This window comes from Zonotrichia albicollis, chromosome 8 (genome assembly GCF_047830755.1).
Source record: "Zonotrichia albicollis isolate bZonAlb1 chromosome 8, bZonAlb1.hap1, whole genome shotgun sequence".
Taxonomy (NCBI): Eukaryota; Metazoa; Chordata; class Aves; order Passeriformes; family Passerellidae; genus Zonotrichia; species Zonotrichia albicollis.
The window spans coordinates 22,194,126-22,216,642 of NC_133826.1; the positions used below are offsets into that span (position 1 = coordinate 22,194,126).

The 22,517-nt window shown below is 41.6% G+C and overlaps 1 protein-coding gene across 1 annotated transcript in view; it reads right to left on the reverse strand.

The window, feature by feature from the left end:
• NEK7 (NIMA related kinase 7) overlaps window positions 1-13,325 on the reverse strand; it is a 62,029-nt gene extending 48,704 nt beyond the window's left edge. The window contains 4 exon segments of the mRNA XM_026793456.2: window positions 2,068-2,152; window positions 11,329-11,478; window positions 11,480-11,521; window positions 12,925-13,325. Of these exon segments, the coding sequence (XP_026649257.2) occupies window positions 2,068-2,152; window positions 11,329-11,478; window positions 11,480-11,521; window positions 12,925-13,310 (663 nt within the window). The 5' untranslated portion in view covers window positions 13,311-13,325.
• Window positions 13,326-22,517: the final 9,192 nt, after the last annotated feature.

The following is a 22,517-nucleotide window of genomic DNA, read 5'->3' on the forward strand; positions in this document are numbered from 1 at the left end:
GTCTGCAAAGCCTTGCAGAAGATTCCCTTAGATTTTCACCCTGCTACTCAATACTAGCATCTCAAGGTTACCAGTCCAAAACTTAATGGGAGATACCACCCTAAAGACTGTGAATCATTGCTTTTACATTAGCTATTACCACACATGAAAAAGATTTACACAACACCATGGAAAAACTTCCAGGAAAAGTTAAACTGATTGGTCAGTCACCACCAAAACGCAAGTTAGACATCTTTAGGAAAGGCAACCGAATGAAACAGACAACAAAATATTTCACTACTTAAGTCCATTGTGTGTAGACTGAACGCACAGGGCTCTGAGTCCTCATTTTGAGGGGAATACAGGCAAATCAAGAAACAGAGCAAAATAGCAATGCTGAGCAAAGAGACGCTTCCATATAAGAAGAGACTTAATAAGCCACTGTTCCTCAGCTTTGAGAATGCCAAAACAAACACAAAAAACACACCACAAACAAAAAAAAAAAAAACAAACAAACCCCAAGAAGTAAGGGATGTATATGCTGCCTTCAGTTTATGATTTATCAGATCTAGTAAGAGATTAATGCTTTTCTCTATTTAGATGCTAAAATGCTCTCATTCTCATTACAAAAGTTCTGGAATTTAAGAGTCTACTGCCTCAGATTGCTAATCCACATTTTTCTATCTTCCTCCATAACCTTTTTACAATGTGGAAGCAGTTTGGGAGTACTATCTGCACTCACAAAACATCCTTGTGATGTAAGGGAGTAGAGTGTTTTAACTTATAGATAACAAACGCTGACGGAGCTCTCAGGCACTTCATTCCAAAAAGCAACTGAGTTTCCGATAGCACTGACTGTGGCTGGAGGACTGCAGCCTGCAGTGAACCTCAGCAATCAACAGTGGGTTCAGTCCAGTATTGATCAACACCATCTTTAATGATCTGGATAATGGGGCCAAGTGTGATCTCAGAAAGTTTGCTGATGACACAAACTGGGAGGACTGGATGGACCAGAGGGTCATGATGTCATCCCAGGGGCTCCTGACAGGCTGCACTAAAGGGCTGCCAGGAGCCTCACATAATTCACCACAGAGAAGTGGGAAGCTCTGCACATGGGTGGCAATAACCCCAAAATGCAGCAGGAACACTGGGCACTGACCTGCTGGAAAGCAGCCCCACAGGCCAGCCCTGGGGTCCCACTGGACACCAACACAAACAGGGGCTAGCAATGCACTCCATGGTGGACAGGGATGTCCTGGGCTGCATTTGGAGAGTGGTGCCAGGAGGAGGAGGGAGATGATCCTTCCCCTCTGCTCAGCACTGGCAGGAGCACACCTCGAGTGCTGCATCCAGCTCTGCGCCACCCCTACACAGACATACTGGAGAAAGCAACCAGGGCACTGCAGCACAGATCACAGGGGGAAAGGCTGACAGCAACATCCAGCCTACAGAAGTGAAGATTCAGAGGGAATCTCATCAGTGGGCTCAAATTCCTGAAAAACACATGTTAAAATACAGAGTCAGGCTTCCTTCAGCAGTGCCCTGTGACAGGACCAGAGGTGATGGGCACAGGCTGAAACACTGAAGGTTTCATCTGAACATCAGGAAAGATTTTTTTCACTGTGAGGGTGACAGCAAAAGAGAGGTGGTCCAGGGAAGTTGTGGAGTGAAACCTGATGCCTGGTTTCAACCATTACATTTCTGTCAATATAATGACAGAAATCCGTACAGTATCACTGTCAGGAGCTGTAAGAAGATGTAGGTAAAGCCAACAGTCTGAAATAAATAGGGTATTTTGGATACAATTTTGAAGCATAGAGTTTAACAACTCAAGATTTCTTAAGGAAACAACTGTATTCCTCTTTGCTTCCTCCTCACCCTACAACTTCAACTTCCCAAAGTCAGTGAAACAGCAGGAGGCAAAAATTAAAACCAACTGTTTTCTATGCATTACTGAACTGATGTAGAATTCATTTCAAGATCATGAGAATACATTCTATCTGTTCACAGTTTCATTGTTACCATGAGAAACAATGTTATCCCTATTTAAGAAATGAGTTACAGTTAAAAAACCCCAGATATATGTACCTGTGGCTGAAACGGTGGAGCAGTAGGCCCCTGCATTCCTTGTGATTGTTCATCCATTCTATCAAGCAGCAATGTCTCTTATGTCCTGAAAAGAAAAATACAGTCATTACACTGTAATTCAGCCAGTATTTATGATTAATAAACATCAGCAGAAGAACAAAGGAATTAATCTTCTCAATTGTATGCTTGAGTTTAGGAACATTTAACTAGCTCTGCACTGTTTGGGGAAGGAGATTTTCTTATGCTTAGCTGTTCTATGAAATTTAAAAAACCACTATAGGCACCTGAATTTATCATTAATAATGTGAATTAAAACTATTTGCACCAGACAAATGATTCTGCCTGATAAAAGCTGCATCATCCCATTACTCTTCAGGGGCACCAACCACGTGTTTAACTCTGTAGATGTCTGACCTACAGGCAGCAGGGCAAAGAGCAGATCAGCAGCAGAGTTACAACTGCAGCACACATACTGCACTGCATTGATTTAGCTGTAGGTTTTAGGGAGTATGCAAGAGTAGTTCCATCCAAACAGAAAAAAAGCTAAACATGTACACAGTACATTCTGACAAGCTAGTTAAGAGGCCTTTGGAATACTGTGAACTTCTCATTTCCCATCACTAAGATGGGAGGAAAGATGCCTGCCACATTCCCAACATAGACACACAAGGCTTTGACCAGTAATAAGAGCTGCAAAATGCACTGAACCACTAGCAGTAAAAACAGGGGAGACAAAAATGCAAATGCTTATAAGACTTTTTTTCCCCTCAACTAAGTGCATCCTTTCTTAGGCACCCCTGAGGGGGAGCAGGCGCAGCAGCCAGTGCTACTGCTGCCTACAAGGGCAAGCTTTGTTCAGATGAAGACAACACAAAAGGTCACTGCAGCTTTGAAGCCAAACATTGAAATAAGCTTTCATACAAGTAAGAGGCAAGGCCTGAACAACTTTTTCATCACACAAAGGTGAAGTATCCCTGCCTATTACCTGGTCAAACCTGCCAAGGCCTTCAGAGGAACAAGAATCGTGTCTGACAGGGATATTATCCTTGCTTTTCAATTTATTGTTTTCTTATTGCTGGCTCCAAATCCTGATTGTTCTGGAGACAGACAGACACAGAACTTGTTTTCTGACACCATTAGATGTTTAACATGAGGAAATTTCCTGTAATAAATTTATTCTGCTAAACCTATGTACTTCCACATACAAAGCTATTTACACTCCACACAGATTCCTACAGCTGTTAAACACACGCAAATCTTCCCAGTAATTCCTCTAGATTATTCAAAGGGTTAGAAATAACTCTCAACAGAAAACCTTAGAAGAGCTTCTCAAAGGCAATTCCAAAATATTCAAGAAACTAATGAATGGCTTGTGCTCACTGCACTGCTGCCACTCTTACAGTATTGTTGCGGTAAGATCACCAACAGACAAAAGAGGCCCCAGGCAGCTCTGCAGTTCCTCGTGAGCTGCCCTTGTGTAGTAAGCAGTGGACAGCATACACAAACAAATCATTAGTGATCTGCTCTCCCTGGCCCATTGAAAGCAGTCACCCACATGCCATCCTAGCTCCATCAGCAATTCCTGACACCAAACCACAGCCACACTCAGAGCAACCAAAGGTCTCCTTAGGCTTTGCCTTCCCATCTATCATACATCCACACAAAGCACACAGTTTGGGGCTTCCTGCTGTTCTGTACTGTATTACCTGTAATTGATTCAAAGATAAAGGGGATACCTGTTTAAAATTGAAATGCAATTAGAAGACACATCTATTTCTGTCCACAGTGACCACCTTCTGCAAATCCATTAATCCATCACACTGATAAAGCTTCACAGAAATGAAGCAACAGGTGAGGCAAGTCAATAACAGCATCCCCAAAACATCCAAATGCAACTCATGTTTTTCAATACGCTTACACCAGTCACACAGGGGGGAAAGGACTCCTTGCCTTCACCATATCCTTTGCCAAAAAAAAGGAACTTTCTTAATCATTTATCTTGCAAACATGATGTTCACCATTTTGATGATGAAGATCATTTGGATTTGGACAACTGGCACAGAACATAGATCACAGGAACACAGGCATATACACTAAATTTTATACTCTGGTTATGGCTGATAAGACTTTATAATTATTGTTAATACTTCTGATTAATTACTAATATTTTAAATCTTTGACTTTTCAGCTCATCAAAACAGTAGCTGGCACCTACACGTAAAGGATGCAGAATGAAGTTCCTGGTGATACAGACAATAAGATCAATTTTTCATTTGAAATCACAAGGGCACAGCAACCCCTCTTACTCCACAAGGCAGAAAAGGAGCCCTCACCTGTAGGTCTGACCATCAAACCCCAAGTGCCTGAAATGGGAGTAACACCTTTTCCTTCCTTCACAAACAGGCCTGGCTGTCCTCATTCACTTCCCCAGTGGCCACCTGTCAGAGCTCTGGCTCTTTGCCCACACATCTGAAAATCACACAGATATAAAGCAGCCCAAGAGGCAGAGCTCACTCCCATACCCAAGCTCCCATCCCACAGGCAGCACTCAGCTTTCCAGGTGCTTTCCAGCCATAGGAGAGGCAGGACTGACTACCCATGGCTGTCAGGGCAAGCAGAGCAGAGGAGCCACTCCTCAACAGGAGCCAGAGGTCATCACTTCCATTTCACTCAAATGTATCCTAAAATAATATTTAAAAAAAAAAAAAAAAACTAGGAAAAACTTGAAATTCTTGTGACTTAAGTCTAGCAACTACGTCTTTAAAAACATGATCAGACTATTCCAGGAGAAAAAGATTAAATGCACTGCTTAATCACATGAAACATGCTTTTTAAGAACTAGTTTCATAGCTCCAAGTCCATAAAGCATTCACACTGAATTCACATGGTATCTGGGCAAAAATGTTATTGCTTTAACAGATGGCAGTTCTTCAACAACAAAAAAATACGTTTTCCTGTAGAAAACATCATTAATAGTCTCAATATACATGGTTTCCATTAGCTACTTGCTATGCACTTGTTTGTCAATTTTGCATCTTAAGTGAGAACATACAGTAATCAATGTCAAAGCAGAAACAGCTATAATTTAGGAAAAGAGCATATACTTAAATGAATGCTCAGAATGTTACAGTTCTGCTGAGAATCTGAGAAGCCCAGTCTTCTTTTTTTTCTGCAAAATATAGCTGTAACTACTGCACATAATTGCTAACACAGAGTTACACTGGTTCAGGATGTGCTGATCAGGGACACAGTCAATTTGGCTGTTCTCAAAGAATGGAATGTACTGTGTTTACTTCTGGGTTACACCACCAATTAAGGCAGATATTTTCAGGTTTTACTATAACCATTATTTTAGTTAAGTTAGAGACAAGGCTCTTCAGGAACAACTATTTTTTGTAAATAATTTTCTTGTAAATTTTGTGTAACATTAGATTCTTCAATCTAACATGGATCTAAAATGAAAAATTTTAGATCAGCAAACTTCTCATCTATCTTTACTGAATTTAAAGATAAGGATCAGCCTCAGCTGAGGGGTGGGGGGGAACCCAACAACATATATCAATTCTATGTTTCCATGTAAGAACACAAGCTAAAGAAATATTCCCATTTGCTTGTATCACATCTTGTCTCAGCTACCCAAAAGCACAATTTACACATAGGTAGAACATTCAAACAGTGCCCCTGGTTGAACCTAAAAAAAGCAGTGCTGTGGAAACACGGGTTTAGATTTCCAAGTGCCTTCCTGAGCAGCTGCCACCCAATTCCTGCGCCCACCGCAGCAATGCTAATCCAGTAGGGTGTGCCAGGGAGCCCAGGCGTGCCAGCCCTGCTCTCTGTCACCTGCAGTGACACTGCCACAACCTCCCAGTGCCACAGCCACAGACCTGGCAGGAGAGACAAACTTCACACCCAGCAGTAACAGCGTGGCACTTCAGGGTAAAAAGCAGCCACAGAACTGCTTTGTAAGGCAGACTGTCTTAAGTCATTCTCTGCCTCTTAAAGGCAAAAACTTGGCCACTGGAGAGAACCTGCTTGGTGGTCAAGCCCACACTTTGTCAGGTCATCAACACTGATCAACACTCTTCAGCACCCACTCACTGCTGGCAACTCAGGAGCAGGCTGCAGTTTATAATGTTTATATTTACATATATTTTTATAGGTATGCATTAATAATGCAAAATGCATTTAAGCTGACACCCACTTGAAGTTAGTCTGCCAAGACTAACTGACAAGGGACAAGGCAGACTCAGTACTGGAAGACCAAGTTCACCATTATCACAATAAAATGTCACATATCCCTACTAGTATACATACATATTTATAAACATATATATATATCTTAATATGCATATATGTGCACACATCTGTACACAGATTATGTACCTATACCTGTGTATGTACATAGAATATTTCATTTTTACCACTGTCAGCTAATAGTAAATACTTGCTTCACATTGTCCAAAAAACCCAAAATATCTTCTAGAACGTGGAAAAACACATAGCATTTGTCAAATTCTCTGCAGAAGCATCCACATCAGAGAGAAGCTGTATATGCAACTTTAATGTACTGAAAGTGATTCAGTTTGGATCCATATACATCTATATTCAAGAAGGATTAGTTTTAATTTTAGAAGCAGTTTCTAAAACTCAGATCAATACTCTCCACAGGATGCCGAGTCCCCTCTGTAGGGACAGCCTTGAATCTGAACAATACAAATTCCCAGCACTTGTTAATCTTCAGGTAGATATTAACTACCTAATTGAAAATACTGCATTTTTCAGCAAATTTATATCCAAATTCCATACTCATGGGCAGTCCAGTCAAAGCACTCAAAAAACACATGGACAGTTAATCTGGGTAAAAGTTGGTTTTAGCAAGAGCAGGAGCAGCCATACACAAATAACCCTTTTGGAAGAAAGTAAGGAAATACACTGAGAGTTTGTACACAATTTTCTCATCCATTTGGCCCAACTTACCAGGCTTATTTTCACTCCAACCCTGAAAACACACATGCCATTCACTGTCATTCCCCAGCTACTAAGAGTTTGCTCTGTCAGTGCTGTCTGATTAGAAGATAAAAGTCAAAGCTCTCCTGCTTCACAAGTCTGCTTCCATTCCTCTTCATTTGCACAATTTAAAAAGTTAGTTTGTTTACTTCTCCCTCTCCATTTCAGTTGTGTCACTCAAGTAAATTGCTTATCATGCAAGGTGCTCCCAAAGGGTTATACATGCACTGACTTGTCCCTTATTGAACTGCTTGTTTGTTACTTCTCATGAGCTGAATAAGAAACAGGAACTGAAACTGCTTGAGCAGCAAGCTTCTACATTCTTCATTTAGTTTCTATTCGCCTGAAAGAAATTTGATAACCCATTTCTTCATACTCAATAGCCAATTATAAAGGGCATACGTAGATGATAATGTCACAGTGAGAAGTATTGCAGGGAACAATGCACTGTGTTTAGCCATGAAACCATCTAGAATCAAAGCCTCAGCCCACACCACAGCAGGCTGTGCTCCAGCATCTCTAAGCAAGCAGCTCTAAGGGTGAAGAGATGATGTGATGCTGCCCCTTCCCTGCCTTCAGCCATGACTCCCAAACCAAACCCTCTTCCTTCCAGTGGGGGTGCTGCGGCTACCCAGACTCCTGGTCAGCAAAGTGAAACTCGCTGAAAACTACCCTTGACAAAGTGACTTTTTCCCAGTTCAGTCCCCAGAATGGTACCATTGCAGAGACAAGGACAGGACTGTGATGGCAAAAGACAGAGAGGAAGATACAGGACTGCTCTAGCCCCAGCTAACTTGGATCAGCTGAATCTACTGCCAAATTACATCTGTAACGTGAAATTACACAAGTCAGTCTAACAGCTCAGTGACACCAAAGATCTTTCTCTCACTTTCTCTGCCACACAAACCCACATTGCCATTGTGAACTCTCTGGCCCTGTTGTCAAGCTGATCCAACTCCCTGGTGCAGCTGGACCTCTGCTCTGCAAGCAGAGCAGAACCAGCACGTGGGGCACTCTGCTGAGCACCAGGGGAAGTTCAGCGATGGGAGATGTAGGAAAGGGACTACAGAAGTAACAGAACATCTTCCCTCTGGCAACAGTGTGCTAATAAGCTAGCTCACCACATTTTACTGTGCTTTGTCCTCGGTAGGGAGGTGAACAAGCACTTCAAAGAACTGCAACAGCAAGGCAAGGACCACAACAGAGAGAAGGCAATTCACAGAGAGAAGGAAAGTCACTCAACACCAAGCCAAGAGTTTTGTCAACAAAATACCGTATAGGAAAGTAGAACTAGGAAACAAAATAGACAGAAGGAACATAAGTAAGAATAACAAGTTAAACTGGAAAAAGGAAAAGAAACTGAAAGGAGAAAAAAATCCCAAAAACTAAGATGTTGAGATAAAGGAAGCTAAAACATGATTTAGAAACCCTTACTGGTACAAAATTCACAGCTCTCACACACAAGAGAGGAAGCCTTAATGAGGGCACAACTTTAAACACACCTATAAAAGCAAATTATTCATATAGAGATGCTGAAGAGATTTTACTAAAAGTGTAAACAGGTGATCTTCACACTAGAGTTAAAAACACAAGACAAATGAAAAGAGTGAAAGCACTGTCAGATAAACCCACTATGGCTAAGCACAGGGAAAATACATCCCAATTAGAAGACTGGGTGGACACAAACATGCAACAACTCTGGCTGACAATGCCCATGTTGCTACAGGTGGAGTAGAACACTTTTAGCAATAAATTCCACACACTCCTCAAAAATCTCTCATTATCCTAGAAAGCAGTGCAAGATATCCTACTGCAGGCATTAGATGCACGTTCTCAAGCTGAAAAAAATTATCTGTAATATCTAGTTTAAAATCTGCTACCCTAAAGATGAGAAAATGAATGAAGCATTATAAAGAATCAGAAAAGAAACACCAGCCAGGTTTAACAGGCTTCCTGTGAACCTCTGAGCAGCATTACCCTTGACTCCTGAAAGCAGTGAGCGATCCAGGATCCCTGGGTCCAGAAGCAAGGCAGGCAGCAGCCAGCACACTCACTTCAGAGACAAGCCAACACTCCAGTCTGCAGCTGCTTCTGTGTTTCACATCAAAGCACCACTGTGTAAAAGCTGCAGGATCCACGTGTGGCTGTGGAGCACCCTCAATGACCAGCAGTACATGGGACACTGTCTGCAGGCTGCTCCTCAGGTCCTGCAGGTCCCTGCAAAGCTCCCACACAGCCCACATACCCAACACACAGCTCTGAATCTCAGTCAGGGCAAGGACTGGAAGTTCACTGCTGCAAAGACAACTCCTTTTTTGGATTTGCTCTCAGATGAGGACAAAAAGGGTACAGAAGAAGGGCCTCTACAGGGCAGGAGGCTATGTGTTTTCCCACCACAAGTTTTTTACTTATTTTTAGAAGTAAATTTTAGTTCACCTGTTATACTTTCGCCTTCCTGCAATCAAGGAATCAGTAATTTTGTAAGCTCTGTTCTCTAACTACAGAAAATTGATATTAACTGAGAAAGAGGGGTTCATCAATACTTCACAGACCCTAATTCAAATATCTCCCAAAGGCTTCAGCAACAATCTAATCTACAAGCTCTACATGAACTTTTATGACGTTGTAAAATAATTCATCTGGTCCAACATAAACACAGCTATTAAATAAGACAGCAATAACTTTGCTATAAATCATTCCAAGCAGCTTGAAGAGGCTTGAATGCAGACTCCCAAATGCCACATGATGCAAACAGTCTATTTACTTTGTCACTATAATCCAATACAAAAGTCACTAATATCACGAGATTAACCACATGCAATCAGGTTTTAACATGATTGTTCACAGTATTTTCTTACAAATTCCTCTTTTTAATGTGTTGTTTAAAATTTTATAACGAATTCCCTTGCATAAATGAGTGTTATATGCCCAGCAGGTTCCAATAGCACTTGAAATACTGCGCATTTTCTAGCTACAAAAATCACAACTGAATCACAGATTTGTTTTACATGCCTGAGACAAATGCACAAGAGTCTGTTCACCAAAAAAGCAACTCATTTTCACAGCATTGCTTCTCTGCAGCTTTTTAAACTAATGTGACAGGAAGAATCACTTTAATACTTATTAGGGAAACAAAATGTGGGATTATGTACTTCAGTGTAGGGTTTTGCTCCTTCCCATGTGGCTAGGGAAGTGAAATGGTGATAAATACAGCAAATCAGTGCTCTAAAGCCTGTCCATATCAGCCCGTATCACCACTTTGGTATTTTGGTCAGTTATTTTCATCTCATTTGCAAAGCACATGGAATGCAGATAAACTGAACAAATTCTCTGGAAATTAGTCAGTTAACTCCCAAAACTATCCACAGTATTAACCTTCACAGGATAATCTCATCATCTCCTACATCCTAAATCAGAAGGGATTTACAGATAAACACCAAATCACCAAAAAAATCCCTTGGAGGTAGAGAAGAAGTTAGTGCAGTTGGACTTTTCCTAGGGGACTTTCCAATGTAAGGTGAACTCAACCAAGCATCCACCACAGATGTTTGGAACAATGTCAAACTTCAGAAGGCAGCAAGGCACTGATAGTGATAAGCTGAATTTAGCATCAGTATAAAGGCAGAGAGTATTGAACTAAGTTTATTACACATGGGTAATTTATGAATTTATGAACAAACTGCTTCAGCAAATGTCTCTGTGCACAAATACACAGGACTATGTTTTGTGCAACTGAGCTTATAGAGGGGTTTATATGGCTCTGTCTTACAATGCAGCAGATACCACAGGTCGCAGTAAAATGAGCAACTGACTTCCTGCCTGCCTATTTTTCATCTGACTTTCTAATTTGTTCACAAGCCTTCCAATGAACTCTAAAATGTTTGATTTTTTCCTTCTTTTGAAACAAACTTGATGATGGGAATCTACTAATCTAATTTATGTAGACCCTGGAAGATGCTGTGATAAGTGCATCAAAAAAAGATTTCTGGTTGAATAAAATTCCTTTATCTCAATTTTTTTTTACTGCAATGATTAACTAGTATGCTGAATAAAAGATATCTATGATAAAGGCAGTATCTCCATCCTTACAGTGAACAACTTCTAAATGTGCTCTGACAAGCCATCTACCCAAACATCAGGTATTTCTGAATATAGTATCTTAATATTTTGAAATTAAAGAACAAGTGCTCTCAGTATTATTCTTAGTATCAAAACATTTAAAAATAACAAACATGGTTTTAAGTAAGTTCTTACTTTAAAGCTGCCGGAGTTGCTTGTAAGTTTCCCTCCTTCCACCACAGTTTTCCTTCCTCTGCGTAAGTTTTCCATAGGTCATGAACTAATGACTGTTTTCCACTGCATTTCATCTCTCTCAAGACAGTGCAAGTCTGTAGTTTAAACAGACATTTCTACAGCACTGCAACACTTGAATTCTCTCCTAAACTGCCTAGGAAAAAACAACAAAAAAAAAACTTTTAAACCTCATTCTTCCTGATTTAACCAATCTGTGAATCTAACTGTCCAATCTAATAATCCAAACTGTGTATCTTATGCAATTTCTGCATCTCAGGCTTGTCATACAACTTTATACAGGAAATACATCCAGTACATTCCACAAAATTACTGTGTACATGTGACCTTTCCTGAGAAGCGATGCCACTATTGCAATCTGAAAAAATACCTCTATCACTTCAAAAGGTGACAAAAGTTATCATTCAGTTGGTGCAAGGAGGGAAAAAAAAAATTTAGAAAGCTTCTCTCTAATATCAAGAACTAAATATTTGTGTGATTAACGAAGAACACACGTCCCCTCACCATATTTATTACAAGTACGGTGATTATCTTGTTTTACCAGTACCCTCAAAAAATGCAGAGCAAACCAAAGCATACTGCACTCCAAGAACTGCGTTCTGAACCCTACAACCACGCAGGATCAGCTCACACGAACACTGAAAGGAACGCGGGGCCGGTACGGGGATAGCCGAGCCGGGATGCTCGGTAAGCCGAAGGAGGGGACGCTCACTCCCATATGGAGAATGCCTCACTTCCAGCGTGTCCCACCAGGCCGCAGCTCTCCCCAGGCCCGCGGGCAAACCCCGCACCCGGCCGGGCAGCCCCGGGGTCCTCTCGGGACAGAGCCCGCCGGGACGGCGCTGCCCCCCCTCACAGCCGGTGACAGCGCTGTTGTCACCGCTGCCGTGTGGCACGCGCAGGCTGGGCTGTCCCGGGAGCATCTGCCCGACACCCAGCCCCAAGCGAGAGGAGGGCACGGGAGCCTGGAGGAAACAGGGGGAAAGTGACGAGGAACACCAAGGAAAGCAGCTCCGCCTGCGGCAGGCACGCAAAGAGCCCGGCGCGGCAGAGGCACGGGGGCCGGCCGGGCCGCAGGCAAGCTGAGGCCAGAGGTGGCGAGGCCGCCGGGCAGGGTCCCCGGCCGCCCGCTCCTTCAGCGGAGGTGGCGCGGCAGCCGCCACCGGGCGAGACGCCACGGGAGCGCTCAGGGCGCCGCTTGCCCGGCCGGCACACGGCGGCTCGGCGCCCCTCCGGCCGCGGGGCAGGTGCCGGTGCCCGGGACGCGGCGCAGCCCGCTGCCGTCCCGCCCCAGCGCCGCGCACAAACTTTCTCGCTCCGGCCCCGCGCCGCTCCCTCCCCGTGCGGCGGGCGGAGCGGCAGCCGCCGCGGCCAATGGCGCTGCGCGCCGCAGCCCCGCGGCCAATGAACGGCGGCGGGAGGCGGGACCACGGCAAACCCCGCGGCGGGGGGAGCGCCCCGGCAGAGCCGGCTCGGCCGCCCGGACCCCCGGGACCCCCCGGCTCCGGAATCCCCCGGCCCCGCCGCCGCCCCGCTCACCGAGCAGCCTGGCTCCGCCTGCTCCTGGCGCGGGAGACCGAAACCGGCCCCCGCTCCTCCCCGGCGCCTCGAGCCCGGGACCGCGCCGGCGCTGGCAGCGGGCGCCTAGCGGGGCTCCTGACGGGCGGCGCAGGCACCGGCGGCAGCCCCGACCTGCTCTCCGCCCCCCGCCGCTCCTGCCAGGCCCGTAAACATCCCGGCATCCCCGAGGATGGGGCGGGGCGGCCTCCCGGCCCCGCCTCGCTCCGCTGCCCCCGCCCGGCCGGAGGCGCCGTGTCCGCCCGCCCTGGCTGCGGTCGGTGCCGGCGGGCCCGGTCCGGCTGTGCCCGGGCAGCTGCTCTGGAAATGACCGGGGCTGTGCGTGCGGTGAGACGGGGAGTGCCCATCGCAGCGTGTTGGTGCCGTGGGGCGCGGCGGGGCCCGGGCACTGCGTTTCCGCAGCGGGCACGGGAAACGCTCCCGGAGCAGGAGCGGGAGGAGCGCCGGCTCCGGCCTCTGGGGCAGGGACTGGCCCTTCTGCTCCGAGCAGCCCTGCTCTGAGGCTTGGGCCCTGCCAGATTTAAAAACATGTCAGACTTGCTCATTTTGTATTTGAGTTGTGATAGTCAATCTGCGAGACATTCGATATTAACTGAGTACATCAGATGAAAGTGACACAAACACCTTTTTGTATACTGGGAGAAATTAAAGTGACGGCAACAAAAAAAACCAGACTTCGTGAGTCCTGTTCCACCAGCTTCTGATTTGCAACAGCACTGGGTTTAAGTAGATAAAAAATACTGAATTCCAGAATACTACTGGTTTTCAGGTTCCTCAAAGTCAACCCTGCTTCAGTGCAGGGAAAGATAATTACCTACACAGAAAAGCCTTAAGAACCAATGATGGGGGGAAAGTACAAAAGCTGATCAGTTTCCCAAGTTAGGTTATGGATTACTATGATCAAATTAACTTTTTTTTCTTGGGTGTAGAAGCCCTCTGTAAAAGGCATTCTAGTAATTTAAAAAAGAGAAAACAGTAATTGATAATTACCTTGAATCAGATGTACTTGATTTTTTCAAAGCAAAACTTCTCATAAGGGTTGGAGGTTTTGCTGCAGTTTTTCCCTTGTACCAGGTATAGTAATACTTGATTTAAGCCTTGCAAGAGAAGTAGGAAGTGGGAGAGTATGTCTGAAAAAAGTCTATTCGCTTCCCTGTGTGCAAAATTATATCTGTTTTTGAGGCAAACTTTTCAGCTTTGAGACATCTGCAATGTCGCCAGTGATACAAAGTCTAATGAAATTTGAAAGGAAATTATTTTCATTGGTTCTCATTTCTCTGATTTGTTACTCTTTCTGCACATTTCCTCTGTATTAGCATTGGGGCATTTGATGCCACTGGCCAAATACAGTGATAAGGTGACCACCCAGGCTGTGGAATCAGACATACCCTATGACCTTCCCCTTTGATGTGCATTTTGTATTTCTTTAGGGCAGTCCAAAAAAATTAATTGGAATCATGATTAAGAGATTTTTTTTATATAAATTATGTTGTAAATGCAGTTTCTTGAACAAGAATTCACTGGATTGTTTCTTGCAGAAAGTGCAATACATTAGGGCTCCCCACATATCACAAAGTGAAAACTTGATAGATATGCCATACAATGTTAAGTTACTTTAAAGAATTACAATCAGCAATTCCACTGACTTCCATCTCCAAAAATCTCTTCAGCCTCAACCAGAAATGGAGTTGTGTGAGGGCCGTCAACTATTTGCAAAACCTCTAATGGAAAAAGGAGAGATTGTCATTTGGTGTGTAGCTGACCATAAAATACTGAGTCTTATGTCTCACGTTTCCACAGGTAAAGGGAATAGTACTGTAATACCCAGCTATTGCTATTTTCTAGCCTCTGTTACATGGAAAATGAACAATTCACAGTCTAGACTTGGGCAGCATTTGAAGGTTTCTCTACATTCATGCATAAAAAGAGAATATCCAGGGCTTACTTGCCTTTTTTTATGGTAGGTTTCTCAGTCTTCCTTTGTTTAATCTGATTGTAAACTTTTTTTAATCTGATTTAAATTCTTTTCTTATCCTATTTTTATACTCACTGCTCTTTCACTTTCATTAATTTTCTTTGATTTTCTCCATGCTGTAATTTCACTGTACAGTTCCATAATATTTTGACTTGTTACTTTAGACACCTGAATCCAATGGCTACTTTAGTCTGACATTACCAGTTGATGAAGAATCTTCTCTTTCCTGTATTCCAACCTTATCTTTCTTAGAAGATGGTTGTTTCTATTTTATTCTTGATGCTTGGGACTCAGAGATGCTAAAAATGAAGAGTCTGCTTTAGTTAATTAGTTCATCATCACAACCAGGCAATAAATGTAACTACACTGCCCCCATTAATTTTAAATTTGCAAAGTGACACATCTTCCGCAGAAGATCCTCTTCAGACCTGCGTTGTACAAATGTTTATTTATAGAAGGATGTGTTTCTTTGCTTTTCAATGCACATTTACAGTTAAATAAATTTGTCTAATATTCCCTGTAATGGAGACTTTATATCAAACAGGATCAGAAAGGCAGAAGAGGCTCCAGAAGATCCAGCAGCCCCAGGGATTGTTAAGGAGCAGGCTTATCTCTGGCTAAAGCTTCCTTCAGAGGCCAGAGGGGACACTGCCTAACCAGCTAGCAAAGGATTACAGAAAATGGACAAAGACATGCTGGAATTAGGGATCTGTGAAGGAGAATATGGCTTGTTCCCTAAGTCTGCCAACTTCTGAAGGTGTTGGCAGCAAATGCTTTACACCTGGAATTGAACAGGCCAGAGGCAGAAGCAACAAAGACCTCACTCTTTGTCAGTGGATGCTAAGCTTCATTAGCCATGCTATTATTAACCTATTTACATTTCAGCAGTGATATAAGAAAGCTGCATCAGTCTTTTTCTGATCATTGAAATCTGTGAATATACATAACCTATAAATATAATCAGGGTTCAAGAATATAAAAATACCCAGTGACGACAAAGGGTATTATTTGGAATGGCAATGTGTCACTTGGATTGTCTCTGAAAACAGTGTCCTTTGTCAGGACTAAGCTGCTAGAACTTGAAAGCACATAGAGAGGGCTAGGTAGCGACATAAAAATGAACCAGGAATTCAAACATTTAGCCCAACCCCCTGGAAGATTCCTAACTTGCTGCCACTGTTATCCAGGGCTCTGTATAGCTGGAGACTCTTGAGATGTTCATTAACACAATAAACTGAAAACTCAGGAAAAATACAGATTTGAAAACTTTAAAACTTTCAGGCAGAAGAGCTCACTAGGACAGTGGAGGATGGGGATAGATGTCTTTGAGGTCACAGAGATAGGAGCATAACATAACAGCTCACTGGTTAACAATTCTTTAGGTTCTTCAAATCAATAAAGTACAGGAAATTAATCAAAAGGAGCAACTGCTCTGCTCTAAGTCCTTGAAGCCTGAAAAGTCTCCCTCTCTCCTGGTTCTTTGTTACTAACAGTAAAAAGGCTGGGATTGCTGCCTGTGACATGGATGTGGAAATGAGAAAGGCTGTGAAGGCAGGAGTAAAGAGATCTCCATTATATTTGCACTGGATAAATATTATGATAGGGCTTTATGCAGAACTTAAGCTTTTAGACAACATAAATCATTAAATGGAGCAATCCAGGGGAGCTTGGAGAACTGATTTGTATGAAGCAGGGCACCAGGCCTTCTGAGTTTCTGTATTAAAGAACAGTTTTTAGAATTTTGATCATAATATATTCAAATTCAAAAACCTTTAGAAGTGAAAAGGCCAAATAAATTTACCATAGCAACAATGTTGAACAGAGGACTACGTAAAATCAAGGAAGTTTGTTAAAAGTAAGTTAGGATAAAATGGTCTGTATTAGAGTTTCTGAGTAAGTATTTATCATCTGTCAAAGTTAGAGGGCCTCCAAAAGACTAGCAGAGCTCTACATGAGAATAAAGGATATTATTAAAAAGGAAAAGGAGCTCCTTAGAAAAAGGGTGTTCAGATGAGAAAAACAGAAAATAGGAAAACTTCTGGCAGGCTACATGTGAAACTGTAAAAGGCAGACCAAAAAGCATTTGAAGGAAAATGTTAGTAATGGTATAAAATTTTATTGTAAAACCTCTTCCAAACACATCAGAAGCAGGAAGCCTGCAGGATAGAAAAACTGTTTGCTTATGTGGATATTATGAGAGGTTCCTACAGGGAACCCCTTTATACCACAGAAACCTGTGAGAGTTTTTGGAAAGGTATGTGGAAACAGGGAGCTCGGATGACAGGAGATTCCTGTATTTCAATAAAACTTCTCAACAAATCACTAAAATTGCTTACAGAAATTAAGCTGCATTGCAATACAAAGAAAGGAACTGTACTGAGCAGTATTGAGTGCTGTGCAATACCTTTTCCTAAAATTTGGTTCTATATACATAATCACAGTTAAGTACAGTTCTTTTTTGCAAAATTTTTCTATGTTCTAGCACACTGCTATTCTGATATATTATCATAACTTGTGTTATTGGTTAACTGAAGGAAGAAAATATTTGTATATTTCCCGTATTGAGCACAGTTAGCCTAACCTAGCTTACTATTAATAAAGAAAACTACATTTTGGTGCAGGTTAATTGAGCAGCTGATCTGTTCCTCCAGATTCCCACTCCACTGCAGCCTGTTGAGCTGGCTTCAGGTTTGTCATTCCATCCACACCTTCCCTCAGCATGTCCTGGCATTCCCCATGTTCTCTGAGGGCAGCACTGCTCACCCCCATTTTAGCAATGTCAGGAACAGAGCACCCAGGCAGGGAGCTCAAATGCAATTTAGGGATAGTTCTACCATTCACACAGGATGGCAGAGACTGTTCAAGAACCAGCAACAGACATGTTAATTTGTATTGTGTCTTATCTAAGTTCTTCCTGTTTAACAAATATTTATCATAAACCCCAAACTGTTCTTCTCAAGATTTTTTTTTTTTTGCTAAGTCATCCTTTACGTTTATCTAAAGGTCCAACCCATTTTAAACATCACAAATGTAACAGTTTCAGTAAGCATTTGCAATGAACTATGTGACTAATCAGTGATGGCAAGGAATTCCCTTTATATATTTTTCAGTTGTTCACCTCCTAAGTTGATTACCCTGCTCTGAATGCCAGATCTGAATATCAGTATGTTTTGCTAATGGTAGAAGCTATCTAACTTCTGTCTGGTCATGGTCCTTCATGCATGAAATTCTTTCACAGAAGCATAATTCATCTAAAAGAAACTTACAGAAGTGGGTAAGAGTTTCAGCTGCCAAATGATTGTTCTGTCTGTTTGTCCAAGGTGGTAGTGTTTACGATATGACACAGGCTTAGAAACTGCCTTCAAGTCTATAAACATGTACTTGCCAATAAAACTGCAAACTGTATATCTGGTGCCACTGAAGTTCAGGCTCTTACCCAGTGTAGCTTGGTGTAGCTGTTCTGACTTCAGTGAAATCATGCTAATTTACACAGCTGAGGACCTGGGCCGTAGCTCTTGGATCTGAGTATTTTAACAAAAAAAGAAAATTTAGTCAATTTCATCCTTTCCTTCAGTAATTTATAGCAATTATGTTATGCTGGAGACATTATTATATAATACTGCAAAACAAAAGTGCAGTATTGTGAATGAGAATTCACAGCTGTTACATTTCACACTAACTAAGGGAAGTATCTGTGCATATGGACCCAAATGCAGAATCCCATTGACTACAGTGTTCCCTAGGAAAGGAGGATGTGATGTCTAAAAAAATTACTAAAACCTTAGCTACACCTTTAATTTTCCTCTCCCACCTGACTAAATTCCTGGGTGAATCAGACATCAATGCCATTGTACCCCCAGTATTGAAACTCTGGGGTGTACATAGAAGCATCCTACCTTACATAGTAGCACAAATAAAATTTATAAGTTTGTTAAATATATTGGGATTTTTTAGTGGAAATTGATAGGTAAGATAAATGCATTTCTTGTCTATTTAGTACACAAAGTCAATGAAGGCACAGACCTCATGGAGGTGCATATTCAAATGTATTGTGTTATCCACTGTCTCATTCCAGGTACACACCTGGCAGCTACTCTAAATACACAGTTTGGGTCTTACCTAAGCTCAGTAAAATGTACACCTTTGGAGAAAGGCAGCCTGAGGCTCATGATCAATTAAACACCATTTAGAGTTTACATTTAGTCCTGACACTAAACAAAAAGGTACATACATGGCACGTAGGCACTTTTCCCAGAGTCTAATATTACTTTGACCAATATGTTCTCAATTCCATTGTTACTTGATAAATTTAATTCAAATCATTTTATTCATTCTTTCCATATAAGCTTGACCAAATTTCCTAATCTCTTGTTCCAACCTTTCAGATAGAAACAAAATTAAGATGAACCAGCATTCGTTCTGCTTTCTCTTAGCCTGTGTCACAAGTGGTTAGAGTGCAATTCTTCCAAACAAGAGTTGTCTCTCACCATGTCTTTGCACTTTACCTGGTAGAATGGAGCCTATGCCTGTGCTGCAATGCAAATGAATAATAATTTATGGTGATGTTGGAAGAGTGTTGACAGAAAAGGAGCTAACGGCATGAGTGGGGAATAACTGCATTTATCCTAAAAATAACTATTGTCAGTCAAAAAAGCAAACTTAATTTCAGTGTCTAGCCTTTTTTAGCTGAAACCTCAGAAAGAACACGATTTTCAGTGGCAATTTTGCTAGAATGAGGTAGTGACTTCAGAGCCAGGCTGAGACAAGAAAAATGCACAGAACAAGTGAAATAAATATCATTGGCATTTTACAATAAAATGGGGGTGCATTTTATAGGTGGCTAGCAGCTTGTAATTACCCTTAATAAAACTAATCCTTTCCCTGTGCTTATTAAAATGTTTCATGTATCAGCAGGCCGTGAAAAGGACTCACTACCAATCTCTTAACTTGCACTAAAACCGAGAGATGTCCACTTGAGTCATAGTTCCCAGTGCCAGTCCTGTTTCTCTGCCTGCTACTGGAATTCAAAGCCTCTGAGGGAATTAAAACCAACACATTAGTTCCTAATTAAATGCAAAAGGGCTGTGAAATGTAACCAAATAACTTTATAGTATTTCTTGGGAATATGATCTCAGGAGGATAAGGAAGGAGCAATGGCTTTCGATTAATGATTTTCCCTATTCTGACACACAGGAAATGTCTGCAACGTTCTTTTGACCCCTTTTAATTTCTTCAAGGGGAACATTTGACTCTTTAAGCTTCTTCCTACAAATATATTTTTAAAAGTTCCTGCAGGTTTGTAATAATTTAGTAGGATAAAGAAGTGCAGTCATTACTATAGCAGTCCTTTTTTCTTCAATTAGTATTTCTAATCACATTAGACATGTTTTCAGTATCCAGAGAGGATGCCTGATCCCTACAGCTATCGTGAACTATTAACTTTAATTGAAATTTACAAGTCTAATGTTGTTACATCTGCTAAAAGCATTAACTGCCATGTTAATTACCAAAATGTTAATGTTGCGTTAAAATATGAATGTTCCCTTTTGACAGTTCATCTGTGGTTTAATTATTTATTTTTGGTAGAATATCTCCTCAAAAAAAAAAAAGAAAAAGGCATAAAAGCAAAAATGCTGACTGAAATAATGAGACATAATGGGAAAACTTCATCTAGGAAGAAAACTTAATACTTTAGAATACCAGTTGCTAGCAGAAATTCATTTGCATTCCTTGCTGTGTCAAAAATAAATACATAGCACTTCTGTCATGTCTAAGATGTTATTTATAATTGCAGCACATTCTTCAGCTTTTACTTTTTATAGGGCTATCTAATGTGCAGGACAAGTTCTTAAATCACCATAGTTCAGCAGTGTCATTGTGTTGGTGCTACAGTAGAAACTCCCCCCAAAAAGAAATTTCAGGACTTCACATCAAAAACTTTATTGGATTTCTGAAGGTTTCCCCATATAACTCATTTGAAAATAGATTTACAGAAGGAGGTATCTCAAACTCAGTCCTGAAGTTACTGTACTCCCTATCCCAAGAGTACAGGATCAAAGTGGAAGTCTTTTTAAATCAATTAGTAACAAGCACAGTGCAGTGGCTCATCTAAAGGAAACAGAAATGGCTGGTTAAAGTCAAGCTGTCTCTTGCTATATTTCATGGTACAATACTCCTCTATCATATTATTCTTAAAGGCATTGTCACTGAACTTAATAAACGATAAAATTCTGACAAACCAATGTTAAATATAATTGTTACAGGTTTCTCTCATGCTGAATAATTATTTTAATAGCTGAAGTTAACAGTCCGTCAAGTAATTTCTTAATGTGATTGTAACTAGGTACTGTTAGATTTTATGCCATCCTCTATTTTTTAATTTTGCATGAAGAAACCTTAATTTTGCCTGTAGATCTTCAATGGTACATGTCAGAGGCACATTCCTCACTCTGTACTCTGTTGAATGTTGGAAATAGGCAGCTGTTTTGTGGCAAGTGCATAACTGGGTTTGTGGGTGGAGGAAAATATATTTTTAGAGTTCAGATGTCCAGTTCACAGATTATATGGTTTATTAGGATAACAAAAAAAATTTAAATCCACAAGTGAGACCACTGCAAGTTGTCAGTGGAGTTTGAGCTAGCAAAACAGCATGCTTAACACCCCTTGCTTCACCACAGTGTCCAGACTTTCTCTCCACTGTATGGTGGAATTAGTTCCAATCTTAAAACAGGAGTTTTCATAGAACATATTTAGAGCTCTTGTCAGAGGTGGGTATTGTACCATGGTAATGGAATTCTAGATGAAAAGTTGCATTCAGTTGTCTTTTCAAGTTAACATTTTAGGAGAGTTCTGCAATAAATGCTCATTTGTTTTCCAGAGAGTTTGGAGAATTTGACTCCAAATCCTTTTGCAGGGCCAGCCTTTAATAAAGAAGAGCCATTGGATGAACTGAGAAAAGCTCTGCAGTCTCCCAGATGTTCAGAGCCCAGGCTGGTCAGAGCTTATAGAATACATACAACCCCACCTTCCCTCCCAAAAAGCCCCAAACAAGCAAACCCACTAACCCACACATTCAAGCACAAATGGCTGGTTATGTTCTACAAGCCCTACTGCAGGCACGTTCAGCAGGACTAGTGATAAGATTTACTCTGGTGTGCTCTGATCCTGAGGCTTTTTAAAGTACTATTTCAAAGAGAAAAGATTTCCATTCAAAAATAATAATGGTTATTATTTTGAAGAATGTAGCAAGTTGCTAAAGAAATGTTTTCTAATAGTCTGCCAGAAGGCAACCTATCTCCTGGGCTTTGTTTGCTTGTATAGATTTCATTGCCTGCAGCAATACTTCTTTAAGTCAAGTTTACACAAACTTGTCTCTCTTGGGGAGATGAATATCTTTCAAAGCTCATTATTTATTTGGGAGTATTCAAGCACCCTAGAGAAGACAAGGAAATAATTCAAATTATTCATTTGCAATTAATCTGATACCAACTTTTGTGCTGCAGTGCTCAAGCTTACATAACTTCTTGCAAAGGTCTGTATTACCACCAGTCTTGGTGCATGGAATTCATCCCTCACTTTC